A 14,184-nucleotide genomic window follows, 5' to 3' on the forward strand; every position below is an offset into this window, starting at 1 on the left:
AGCAAAGTGCTTAAGGAGAATTAACAATGACCTTTAAGCTAAGACTTCCCTGCAGATTGGTTGTTTTATTTTTTTGAGAAGACTGATTTACAGAGACTTTTACCTTTTGCAGTTCACAAACTGCTAGAACAAAAGCATCTGGCAAATTTGCTGGAGGTGTCAGAGATTCAAAAAGGATTCAATGAGCATTCTTGGTTAACTCCAGGGAAGTCTACATAAGGTTTAAAAGATATATATAATAAAATAGCAGCTTTGACTCCAACATCAGTTCTGTCTTTTTTTATGTATGCTGATGTACATAAAAAAATGATGGTTCTTAGACCGTGTGGTTGTGACCACTCTCTTGACTTCTTGACTGCTCATAAAGATGTCACTGGTTGACTTCCTGTCTAAACACTGTGAAAATAGGGTTTTTTAAGGCTGAATGTAAACCTGAAAAACCAAACATATTTTACAAAGCAAAGTTTTAAAAAAGCAAAAAACGAACCCCTAAGAACCCCACCTTCTATGGATCTTCCCTTAGCATAGGTCTATGGACAGCTGATAGGACAACAGGGAGAAAGGGAGGGGGGAGTTATACTATATTTCATATTTCTATCCAGCTGTTTCCCTCCCTTGTACACACACTTGTGAAAGCTAACTCAAGGGTCAAAGCTTCTTTGTGTTAATCAGTTTGAAGAGGCAAGGCATAGGAAGATGTAGGAACCATACACAGATATCCTATTTTCCTTTGCTGTCATAGGACACAACCTTGTATGTTTAATAGGTAGCAATAGGTTTGGTAAGCTTACTGTTTATCTTTCTGCAAATATCCATCCTCAAATAGAGAAGGATTACAACTCTGGGTTATAAGTATGTGCCAATGTTTTAACACAACAAATGTCATGTAGGACTGCATTAGGTGCATTAGAAGAGATGAAACATTCCTCTCAGAAACTTTGGAACATCACTACCAGTCAATAGAGACAACAATGAATCAGGTGAGCCACTAATCTTACACAGTTAAAAATAACTTATGTGGCCTGCTTTTTCTTTTTTTTTAATATATAAGAGGAACACATACAGGTAGTCCTTAACCTACGACCATAATGGAGCCCAAATTTCTATTGCTAAGTGAGACAATTATTGAGTAAATTTTGCCCCATTTTACGACCTTTCTTGCCACATTTGTTAAGCAAATGTGTTAAGCAAATCACTGCAGTTGTTAAATTAGTAACACGGTTGTAAAATGAATCTGGCTTTCCTATTCACTTTGCTTGTCAAAGGGGTCGCAAAAGGTGATCACGTGACCCTGGGGACTCTGTATTTGTCATAAATATGAGTCAGTTTCCACGTGTCTGGATTTTGATCACGTCACCATGGGGATGCCACAACGGTCATCAAGTGTGAAAAACGGTCATAAGTCCACTTTTTTCAGTGCCACTGTACTTTTGAATGATCACTAAATGCACTGTGGTTAAGTGGAGGACTGCCTATATTCAAAACATAAGTATATGTTTTAAAATATAGAAGCAATTAGCATCTCCAAACAATCCTTACAGAAGCCAAATGATTTTTCCTACTCTACTGCTTGTACAATATTAAAGGTAAAGGTAAAGGTTCCCCTGCACATGCATGCTAGTTGTTTCCAACTCTAGGGGCCAGTGCTCATCTCCGTTTCAAAGCCGAAGAGCCAGCGCTTGTCTGAGGATGACTCTGTGGTCATGTGGCCATGACTAGATGCCAAAGGCACACGGAACGCTGTTACCTTCCCACCGTAGTGGTCCCTATTTTTCTACTTGCATTTTTATGTGCTTTTGAACTGCTAGGTTGGCAGAAGCTGGGACGAGTAACAGGTGCTCACTCTGTTATGCGGCACTTGGGATTCGACCCGCCAAACTGCCATCTGATCAACAAGCTCAGCGTCCTAACCCACTGATCCACCGCGTCCCTTTGTACAATATTAGTAAGAAGTAAAACTATTACCTGAACCGATCATCTGCTTTGAGCACATCCATAACAGTTCCCGTAGGGGGACTGAGCATCTTGTCCATAGCAAACAAGGTGCCAAATCTTCCTCTTTTGTCGTGAGCAGCAATGCAGGCATTTTCGATGCAGAGATTCTACAAGAGGGATTGCATCGTAATAAATTTGGAATGTGCAACATTTTACTATGTTTGGTCCCTAATCAGGACCAAAAACAACCCCCTCCCCATTACTTATCTAAATCACATGAATACATGAAGATAAATATCCCCCCCTCTACTTGCACCACACTATGGGTTTTTAAAATAGGCTGTGAAGAAGCCACAAACTTCTAGAAGAAAATGGTGAAGTGAGAAACAATACAAAAGGAAATCCATTATGTCTCCACTCTTAAGAAAGAGGCTTGACATACATTAGCTCCCAGTTGCATTCTGCTGAACAATTCTACATTTTTTGAAAAAGTTTTCCAGCGAAAAGAAAAGACAAAAATAAGTTGCTCTTCTTTTTTGAATCAGGAACAGAATGTGTCTTCTACAACAGATAAATTATTGGAGGTGGAATAGAAAGGTTGATATCCAAATCCTTGCTCTACTACAAAATCCTTAGATGCAACCAATCTTAGAGAACTATTGAGAAGATAGACCTGGAATATCTTTATATGTGATACCAAGAATATTTGAGTGAAAGTTGTAATCTGCAGCCTGCAGGCATACTGTAGTAAGATAGTGATATCTTAGTTGGGTACTGTATATGTTTAAAAACTATCATAAGATATTATGACTTAAATATCAAACTAGCGGTCAGCCTTCCATCCTTCCGAGGTAGGTAAAATGAGGACCCAGATTATTGGGGGCAATTAAGCTGACTTTGTAATAATGCCACTTGGGGTGTGTGTGAAAGACCTAATAAGCAGGCATATACATAGAATGAAGGCTACTGCTAAGCTTGTAAGCTGCCCTGAGTCTTTGGAGAAGGGCGGGATATAAATGGAATTAAAATAAAATAAAAAATAAATAAAATAAATTATTAAAGAGAAACATACATTGCGGTACACAAATACTCTCAGTTCTTTGCCACCCAAAGTTTCTAGCTTCTGTCCATGGAAAAGGTATTTAGAAGAAAGCTGCTCTTTAATTATATGATTTTGAAGCAAATTTCTGTTTGCTGAAGGACTGTGATCTGCAGAAAAAAAAACACAAAAACCATTATTCATACATTCAGATCAGCAGACAGTCAATTACTTTCATTTTAAAATACATCCAGACAGAAGCATCCATAGGAGATGACAAAGGGGGGAAATTTTAAAAGCAGTGCTACAATGCAAGTTCTGCCCTTGTGACTTTGCACATACATACCAAAGGGCATATATTGTGACATTGCAATAGTGCTTTCATCATTTTGACCAACCCTGTGCATGCCTCTGCAAGAAGAGGTCATAGAAACAACATCAGCATTTCCTCCATCTTTCTCTCTCCCTCCTTTTCTGAGATATTCTAAGCAATGAAGAACATTGCATTTTTCAGACTATTCACAGCAGAAATCTCACAATTTTCTATCTACTCCTCCCCACCTACTTTCAGTTCCTCCTATATTGTTACCAAGTAGACATTATTTAAAAAAAATCACTCTGGGTTTTGGCGAGCATGTTGATGGTGGTATAAAAACCCAAATACTTGGGGGACTTCACAGATCAGCCTTTCTGTTGTGATGGCCTCCAGATATGTTGAACTGACATTCTCCAATCTCCTGGCCAATTTATTTTATTTATTGCTTACTTATAGTACTTTTATGCTACACAATTTGGTCAGAGTTTATGCCAATAGCTTAGAACATATCCACTCCATCTGGAAGCATTTACTGGCATGCACTAAACCCCACTTTGATATGATATAATTATATGCTGAGGATATTTCGGATGCTGTCTACACTATTTTATCCTCTTTCCCCCAGTTTTCTGCCCCACTGCTCTGACAGCTGATCAGCAATCTATTTTAGCATAATAGATGCGCACTGGGTCACTTTTAAAACTTTACAATTTAAGTTTAACACTTTGACTGTCTTATGTATTTGTGACATTGTTTTAGCTAGCTAAGAATCAGCTTTAGGGGGGAAAATGTGTCTGTTTGTGTGTGTGTAACTTTTATAAATCTTGAATTCCAGCAAAAAAAAGAGTAGGATTGGATATTGTTTTGTAATGCAATCCTACTAATTAAAAAATATTCTTAGCAGTTAATTCAAGCAGAAGGCACATCCAGAGGCACAATTCCAGGCATAGGAATCGGGATGGGCTTTCCTCCTCTCCCTCCATTTCAGCTTGTTGATTGGACATGAGGCACTAATGACAAACAGATCCCACTGTATAAGAGTTCAAGTATACAAACCTTTGTAGAAAGAATTGATGGGAGCCAGGACTGTCAAATGCTCATTCCCAGTAAGATGTGAACCGAGACCAACTTGTCTAAAAAGGTCAATAGATGTCGAAAGATCGGATTCCTTACCCAGCTCCAGCAGAGTTTTCGCTTCAATTAAAATAACAACAGATTTCAAAATGGATTTCATAATTATTATACAGAGTAATATGATGAAGAAGCAGGTACTTGTACTTGTTAAAACTAAAACGTTTAATCATATTTAAGCATGCTTAGTGAATTCAACAGGGCATTGCTTTCTGTTTATTCAATTTTTATAGCTGCTCTCTCAGTCTATGACTCTGGACATCTTATAATTCAGAAAATACTACATTACAATTAAAGATTCTAAAAACATTTTAAAATAATAAAAATATCCAGATATGTGGGAGCAAGATATTTGGCCAGTTAGAAATACAGCCAGGAAAGAGAGCCCTTCACACATTCAGCACCCTAGGCACAGGAACATAGCCAGGTTTTTAGGGCCTTATGAAAGACTAACAAGGTTGGGGCCACCCTAAGAAAGATATTCCATAGAACAGGGCTCACTGTGGAAAAAGCTTGGGTTTTGGTCCCTATCAGCTGACACTCTTTGGCTGACATGATCTGCAGCATGCCCATTCTACTTGATCTGGTTGGGTGGGTAGAGATTCTTGGAAAAAGGAATCCCTCAAGGAATCCCATGACTAATTTTGTCATGACTAATTCCACTGATTTCAATGAATGTAATCTAGGCTTAATTAAATTTGTATCAAAACAGTTTCAAACTTATTCAAAAACAAATTCTTCACTTTTTTAGTTTCTTCCATGCTTCATTTAAACAAAAAGAATTATTGCCCTTCCATATTTTCCCAATTTTTAACTTCATTTTAGAAGTATACACACACAGACACACACACACACACACACACACACACACACAAATGAATTAAAACATCTTCCTAATCATACCCAACCCTTGTCAGTGTGAAAATATCTAGTTTTAACCTGATTGTCTCTTGCCAATTTTCATAGTTGTCTCTGCCTAAAAGGTAATTAGCATTTTTTTAACAATTCTCAAAAGTGTAGGCAACATGCAAGGATTAGAATCTTTATAACAAGGAAGCATACATTATAGCATGGACTATGTGCAATTTCCATTGTCCCATTTCATGCATTCATTTTAAATGGGAAAAGATGACTAGTTCCATAAACCATGGAGGAGGAGGAGGAGGAGGAGGAGGAGGAGGAGGAGGAGGAGGAGGAGGAGGAGGAGGAGGAGGAGGAGGAGGAGGAGGAGGAGGAAGTTTACCAGAGTCTGGGATGAGAAGTTCATTGACCATGTGTATTACTCCATTTGTGGCCATTATATCCTTGTCAGCAATGATGGGCTTTCCATTGAGAGTCAGCTGATTGCCAGTACAGCTTACTTCCAACATATCACCCTCTAGGGTTTCCATGGATAAACCGGCAATAATAGCTTCAGCACACATAGCTGTTTTTAAGATGTGGTTGTTCAGCAGTGCTATGGGAAAATAGAACACAGTAAGCGAAATATTTTAGCTTGTACATCTCTTCTAGTGACTGGTAAGCCACGGAGTGAAAATTAAATAGTATTTTGAAACAACAGCAAGCTGACATGCTTAACATTTTTGCCTATGAATAGGCAAAATAGTCAAGCTAAATCAAATCTTGCAGCTTGCTCACTGCAGCTTTCTCTAATTTGATGCCCTCCTGATAAGTTGAGTCTACAGCTCCTACAATTATATCTGGAGGATGGGCTGAGGAAGGTGGGCTCCTAATTTTAGTTCCTTGCATATCAATAAAGAGATGCTTGTAGCCTCCAGCTTGCCTGGTCATACAGGCAAATCAATTGCAAATACAATACTTAATGACAAGGAAGGAGTTCTACTCGTCTGAGCCAGTCAAGAAGGAATCAGTTGCTTGTTCCAAGCCCAACCATCTTATCATCATCATCATCATCATCATCATCATCATCTATAAATTGGGGGTGACTATTTGCACATTCTGTAGCCATATCTCTAAGACAATGGTTCCCAACCTTTTCTATAACCTGCACCCCTAGATTGCTTCTGATATATTCTCACACCCCTTACAAAAGTTTGAAAAAAAGCAATGAATTATGCTTATGCACTATAATTTTGAAACTTCTAAACCCAAGTTTTCGCACCTCCTGGAATATCGTCTCGCCCCCAGGGGGTACAAGCACCCCCAGTTGGGAACCCCTGCTCTAAGAGAACCCTGCCCAGTAGAGGTGAAATTCCTTTGTGGTCAAGGGATTGGAACAAGAATAGTGAGGGATAGAAACTTGTATATTGTAATAATATTGTTATGTAGCCAGAGACTCCAATGCAGGCAGTCTCCAGGCTAAGAAAATCTGACTTATGAACAACCCAAACTTACTAATGGGTTGCCTATAACTAAAAATGACAGTCAGTGTTGGCCTACTTTGAGCCAATGAACCACATATGCTGCACAATGTTTTTATAAATCACTGAAGCTGTGTGTGTTTTAATATACTGCCTGTTTTCAGGAGTTTTCAGCAGTTCATGTAAACACTGCGTAGCATCAGCAGTTTGTCAGCTGAAGGAAGGAAAACGCCATCTGTCATTTTTATTAATAGGCGGTCTATTCATAAATATGAGTTCCAACTTACATACAATTTCAAATTAAAGAGAATTAGAAAAAGAACCCAGGACCCATTCTTAACCCAGGACCTGCCTGTAGTCTTCAAATCCATTCTAAGCCTTCCTTGCTATTTACAAAAATATTTATTTGCTAAAAAGTGCTTCTATGGTATAATATAGTTTACATGTACAAAATCAGGTTTATTTCCTAAAGATAAGATGCTTCTCGACTCTTACTAGATGCATTTATTCAGATCCTTGGCAAAACTGAGGATTGTTTCCTATTTTAAAGACAACTGGTCTAATTATACTATACTTTGGCTTTAGAAATGAATGAGTGTTGGTGTATATTTGGGTCTTTTCCCATGTAAGATTGAGAGTGTCTTGGCGACGTTTCAATGAGGTCCCACTCATCATCTTCAGGCTGGTGTCTTCGGCTTCATGCTTGTGTGTGCAAAGTGTGATCAGAGCTGCCGTCTCTCTATAAATATTGGTGGGGTTGTGTGTGGTGCTGGCTTTGTTGCTGTAAGCGGGTTAGTTGGCTGCAAACAATAACTCCATCATCCAATCAGGATGTAACAACACAGCCAACCAACCTGCTTACAGCAACAAAGCCAGCACCACACACAACCCCACCAATATTTATAGAGAGACGGCAGCTCTGATCACACTTTGCTCGCATGCATACATACATACATACATATACATACAATAATTAACGCACACACACATATGTATGTATGTATAAAACACAGCTTGCTATCACAGAGGTTCCTGAGGCCCATCTGATCATCAAATACATCATTTAACATGCTGATTGCTATTGTTCATCTTTTTTCCCCATAGAAAGTGCTGACCATATTGCCCAGTTCCCCCTGCGTCTGCCTTCTTGGTAATGAGTCAGTGCTGACACAGCTTTCTCATGGTTTCCTCTCTCCACTCCTGTCTTAAAGTCAGCAGAAGAGTTGAAAAGGACCATCACCAAAGCAGTGACTCATGTAAACACAATACACCAAAAGACAAAATAGAGTTAGGAAGAACTACCACCATAGCAGAGAGCCATGCAAACTATTACTTCAGTCAGGTTCCCTTTCATTCCTATATAACTTGTTGATATAACAATTGAACAGAAAGATAAAATGTATGATAAAACTTTTCAATAAAAAAAACAAATAAAAAAACAATTGAACAGAGAGAAAAAAGAGGCAACGCTATCAAAGCTTTTGCCTCTTTAAGCTCTAGATGGTGAGAACAGACATCTTGATTAGACTTTTATTAGATTTCAAAATAGGTGGCCCCATTCTTTATTTAGAACTTCTAGTTAAAACCCAAAGGCATTTTCATTTCTCCCAGTGAGTGAAAAGCCTAGAGATGATGTTCAGCCCGTTTTTAAATAGGGAATGTTGCCTTAGGTTATAGATGACATGCACATAGGTGTATTTACATTCACACACACTATCTACACCCAAACATACATTACTTTCACTAAGTAGAAATACAATGCAATTTCGTTAGAAGTTTAAACAAGGTTTTCACCACACACAAAAAAAATCTATTGAATTTCATAACTGAGAAAGACCAACATTCTCCATGAACGATACATCAGATAAACTGATCTCATACTATACATGCCTTTATAAGTTAATATTAATGCTTGTAACATTTAAAAACTTGATTAGTTTTCCCATACAAGTATTTATTTCTTATGAAAACAAGGACATCTTAAAAGAACGTGATTCAAAGGAAGATTCGGTTTTGCGAAGAGAATGTTGAAACATGATTTTATCTTTCTGAAAAAATGAATTATAATGAAAGCTAAATGGCCATTCCTAATCCTCAGGATAATATGTTATATCTCAATACAGTTCCTTTCACCTGTGACCATCATTTACTGTCTCACTGTAACTCAAGAGAATAAAGAGGAATTAACAGTAGTAAATTTCAAAAATACATATGGCTTCCATACAGACTCAAATCTCTGGTGAAAGCAACAGACTTTATATTAATTAAAAATTATTATGGATAGACTGTGGTTATTTACCTTTTAGAGCTTCTGGGTCTCCCAGGATTCTGTTAAGTGTTTCTTTAGGAATCTTCTCAAAAGCTTCATTGGTTGGTGCTAATAATGTAAGCTGACCTTCACTGTCTAAAAGATTATTCAGACCGGCAGCTGCCACAGCAGCCTTTAAATAAATGGAAAAGAAAGAGAATCGATTACGTTAGAATAAATCTAATAAGGTTACCAATTACACAATTACACAAGAAAGTGATCTCACTTACCATTGGTGTAAGGAAATAAGACTGAGATCATTTGAGATGGGCTTACCCTAAGAGTTTCAAGACTTTCTTCAATCTCTACAACTTGCAGGATACTGTTGGAAGTTGTAGAAATGACTTTGTCTATCAGATGGACTACTCCATTGGTAGCATGGTGGTCAGCCTTCAGTAATCTAGCACAGTTCACAGTCACAATCTGGGATTGGCAGGGCAGGAATAAATGGAAATGAATATAAATATCTATATTGATTTGAAGGATGACACAACATAAGAAAGGTTATCATTAAAAGAGAATGAATCTCAAGATTGCTTGTGTAGATCTGACAGAATATTTTGAAGAATCCGATAGATTTTACAAATAGCTATTTATAAATGAATAAATTCACTTTAATAAAAACTCATATAGTTAAAGACCAATAATTCAAATAACCTCTTTTTACTCAAACTTTTTTTTACTCGAAACACAAACATCTAAACACAAGACACTGAACTTAAAAAAAACTGATGCATACATAATTCACTGCTTTTCCTTCATATAATTTATATTATATTCACCCTACATTTTGAAATAATAGAAACCTACCTATGTAGAGTAGAGGTCTTCACCCTTGTCTCTCAATGTAATTTAGCAGTCTCCTTTTAAATTATACATTATAATGAAAATATTACATGGCTGCAGGGAGATGTGAATAAAGGCAAGTAGGCTTAGTTTCTTTCAATCTTTGCATTCCAAAAAGTATGAGGAGTGCTGTATGTATTCATCATAATGGGTATGAGAAAATCTCTTTAAAGGGTTTCTTCATGGTAGAAACTCCAGGTAAAGACAATAATAAAAAGCCAGCCCTTCTGTAGTCTGCCTGTTTTGGTTATCATGCTGTAGAAAGCTAGTTTATATTAATATAACTGGCTCCATTATTAAGCCATCCCAAGTAGGAATGGAATAATCTTATCTTCATCCAGTCTAAGTTAAGTCCATGCCAAGCTGTATTTGTACATTTACCAGATACTTACTCCATTTGGGTAATGATGAATCTTGAGATCAATATTCTGGTACATTGAAGGGAGAGAAAGCCCGTGTTTTAGCTCATCAGTTAGGACTCGTTTATTCACCATATGATATCGCAGAGCGTTTAGCAGTTCAATATTGACATTGCTCACCAATGAATCCAACACTTCCTAAGATCAAGAAATCATATTAAAGAGTTGGCTGTTCTGAGCATCCTATGTACTTTACGTGACTATTTCTATCTGCTTTCTGCCTGTAGGAGGTGGGGAACTGTACTAGCTTCCCTAGAGTGAGAATTGAGAGCTTTGCCAGCAAAACAGCAGTTGCTATCTCAACATTTTTTCTTAACAGAAAATTTTCTTATATCTGCTTCCTTTTCCAACTTGATGTATTAAAGTACAACTACCCTAATTCTCAGTTATCATGGCTAATGACAGAATAATTTGGAAGCACTATGTTGAGGTGGCTTACCCTTGTGAAAAGGAATTCTGCCTTTCCAAGTAGGAAGGGGTACAGTAATAACTGTATATTCAGCCCCGAGCAACAATGTTCACAGAATTTTGTTGCTTTCATTAGAATGATGAAAAAACTGATAGCAGCATTATGCCACAAGCTCTTCCATTTTGAACCAGATGTGCAACACTGCAACAGGTGTACGAAAGGGGGAAAGCTTGTGAAGTGATACCACAACACTGCTTTAGTTAATCTGATGTCCCTGTCCCTCTGCAGAAGACACTGGCTCTCCTACATTCTTTTGCAGTCTAACTTGATCTTAGCTTTCATGAGCCTGGAGTGGATATACAGTAGTTACAGCCGCATATTTGCTGCACATAAGTTACATAATTCCACCTAATCTTATATTGTTTAAAAAAATACGTCAGGCATATTTAAACAATATTTCTTATAAAGACAGAGCAAATGTTTCATTATACAGGCATGACTCTGGATCTAACCTCTTCACATTCTATTTATTCTTAGTTGTATTCATAATGATTGGTTATGTTCCTGATATATCACATCAGGAATTCCATCTATGTTGAGCAAAATGCAGCTGCCCTAGACTTACAGCAGGCAATGATGCCCAGGCCTCATTGGTGGGAGCAAAGATTGTGTAGCTGCCAGGCCCTGTGATTTCAGCACTCAGGTTAGAGCTGGCAGAATAGAGCTGAGTGGTAGAGGCTCCGACAATTCCAAGTGTCTCATAAAGATTGGCAAGTGGCAAAGCTGTTAAAAATAAAGAAGATTTTTTTCTTTAACAAAGGCATAGGTAGATTCAGAACAAAATCTATTTTCTCTCTCTCCCTCCCCCCCCCTCTCTCTCTTCCTCTCTCTCTCTTTTCTTGTTCTCTTTCTGTGATGTCTTCAAGTCAGTATTGATTCCTGGTGACCACCTGGACAAGTCCTTGTATTTTTCTTGACAAAAATTCAGAAGTGACTTAGGACTGCCTCCTTCTAGGACTGAGAGAGAGTGACTGGGCCAAAGTCATCTAGCTATGGCTTTGTGCCTAAGGTGCAACTAGAACTCCCAGTTTCTAGTCTCATGTCTTAAAACACTATATCATACTGGCTCTCTGGTTAGGTTAGAGTCATTTCTCAATTAGAATAAAACAATTAAGCAATAATTAAGCAATAGGTTTGTTCTGAGAGTTAGTGAGGCCAATTGAAATCAATAAAATAGATTAGACAGGATTCTTAGTTCTCAAAAAATAAGTAAGTGTAAATCCAACCCATTGAATTGATACATTTTTTTCACATATTACAGTTCTTAGCACAGATCTAGAATTAGCTTGATTGGTGTTTTTAATCCAGAGACAGAAAAGAGAAACAAAAGTGGGAAATGTATTTTGCATGAACATGGGTATAATTGTGTAGGCATACCATATTTGCTCTGCAAAAATCAAGATAACTATTAAGATGATAATACAGAAATCCCTCTTCTTCTATCTAGTGGTTATCTGGATTTTTGTGGACCAGGTTTCCCATTCCATTGTTTTCGTACAATTTATTACTCTTTAAACATCCATTTGCAATTGCAGACACATTTGAAATTCCATAGAGAAGAAAACATGGGGTGGGAGGTAGGGAAGAGTAATTTATAGCAAGCAATTTTCAGGTTTCATTTTTCACTCCAGGCTGCTCTTCTGTGCCATCAGATAGATAAAAGATAGATAGATGATAGATAGATAGATAGATAGATAGATAGATAGATAGATAGATAGATAGATAGATAGACAGACAGATAGACAGACAGATAGACAGACATATAGATACTTACCAGCTGGGCAGCCTTTTTCTCCAGGAACTTCTTCATATCCAGGGCAACATTCATAAGCAACCACCCTGTATTAAGAAACATACACAGCATAATAAGATTAATCACCCACAACTTCAGTTACCATCTGGCATAATTGGTACAGTGAAAGTTGACTGAAATTAAGTCTAGTTCAGGGGTGTCAAACTCGCTTTCATTGAGGGCCGCATCAGCATTGCAGTTGCCCTCAGGGGGCCGGGTGGGTATGGCCAGGGTGGACGTGGCCTACTGGGTGGGCGTGGCTAAAGTGCGTATGGCCTACTGGGTGGACGTGGCCATCTCTACATCATTCGCATCAAGGGTGCCTATGGGGGCCTGGGCAGGAGTGGGACAGATCTGAGGGTCTCTGGCAGAAGGAGGGTCTCTGGGCCAGGGCCAAGGCAGTGGGGGCTGTTCCCTCACTGTTTCCAGGATGGCTTCACGGGCCACATGAAACCACTTTGCGGGCCGGATCCAGCCCCCGGGCCTTGTGTTTGACATTTCTGGTCTAGTTGGATCAGTCTGTATTGACCTATCATTTTGAAAAGTCATATAAAACATTTGGAAAGATGACTGGCAAGTTGAGAAATATCTGTGTAGTGAAGCTAATTGAACAATTATACACTACTTGGGGGTGGGGGGCATTATAAAGATAAACTGAAAAATCAATGTATTTCACTATAAAAGAAGAGGCAGAACCTGGGGGCGGAGTCAAAAGAGGAATCAGCCTAGAGTCTTTATGTAGCCACAAACGACTAAGTCCAACCCTCTTGAATCCTTATCTAACACCAAGATAGTACTAACTGTTAATAGAGTAGATTTCTGTGTACATGCATTGTTAGCAATAAATCAGTTTAATTAGATCTTCATGCATAGTCCTGATCTTTTGTGTCTGACATTCACTTGCCATATTGGGGTGCAAGATCTACTAAGGGGGTATCACTTAAGCAAAATGTGCATAAAATATGTGCACTGAAGCTAACATCATTTGCTGTTTTCTAACTGTTAAATATACACCTATTCACTGCATCTTTCTAAAGCTTAAAAAGTTTTACTTCATCTATCAGGGTAATCGACTGTAAACTACATTAAAGGTAACGAAGTGAATTTTTTAGCAGATTAAGCTACTTTGGTATCTGCTGGGCTCCTACAATGTATTTAATCATTGTTTGGATGATATCATAATTCTGTTATGTTTATTATCTTCACGAGCTATGTAATGTTTTCTTTCATCAAGCCCCCAGCATTAGAATAATAGTTCTCTCCTTGGGAGACAATTTTTGCTTTCTTTGACCAGCCTACTTGACTAGGAATTGATTGATTGATTTTTTTCATTCTCTTGTATCAATTTGAATGAACTCATGGCTATCCCAACTGTATTATGACCAAGCAGGTAAATAAATAAGCCAATGAACATACCTCTGTGTTGTAAATAAGCAGCCAGGCCAATTAGTTATGTTTTAAGGTTTAATTTTGAAAAAAATATGATCTGGGATCAAGCTAATGAGTTGTCTCTGACATATTTAACAGCTGCTGGTGATTTGTCTTTTCTCTGCCTTATAGCAAAAGACAACATATAGAAATAGAAGTCAACATTTTTTTTAAAAAAGC

The 14,184-nt window shown here is 37.9% G+C and overlaps 1 protein-coding gene across 1 annotated transcript in view; it reads right to left on the reverse strand.

The window, feature by feature from the left end:
- The window catches only part of TGFBI (transforming growth factor beta induced), a 52,166-nt gene that overhangs the window by 15,451 nt on the left and 22,531 nt on the right, over positions 1–14,184 (reverse strand). The window contains exons 3-11 of the mRNA XM_083351736.1: positions 12,559–12,623; positions 11,350–11,507; positions 10,289–10,453; positions 9,327–9,473; positions 9,042–9,183; positions 5,665–5,877; positions 4,347–4,484; positions 3,008–3,144; positions 1,966–2,102 (exon numbers count right to left, since the gene is read on the reverse strand). Of these exons, the coding sequence (XP_083207862.1) occupies positions 1,966–2,102; positions 3,008–3,144; positions 4,347–4,484; positions 5,665–5,877; positions 9,042–9,183; positions 9,327–9,473; positions 10,289–10,453; positions 11,350–11,507; positions 12,559–12,623 (1,302 nt within the window). The remainder of the gene's footprint in view (positions 1–1,965; positions 2,103–3,007; positions 3,145–4,346; positions 4,485–5,664; positions 5,878–9,041; positions 9,184–9,326; positions 9,474–10,288; positions 10,454–11,349; positions 11,508–12,558; positions 12,624–14,184) is intronic.

The sequence above is a fragment of the Vipera ursinii genome, assembly GCF_947247035.1.
Source record: "Vipera ursinii genome assembly, chromosome: 2".
Lineage (NCBI taxonomy): Eukaryota > Metazoa > Chordata > Lepidosauria > Squamata > Viperidae > Vipera > Vipera ursinii.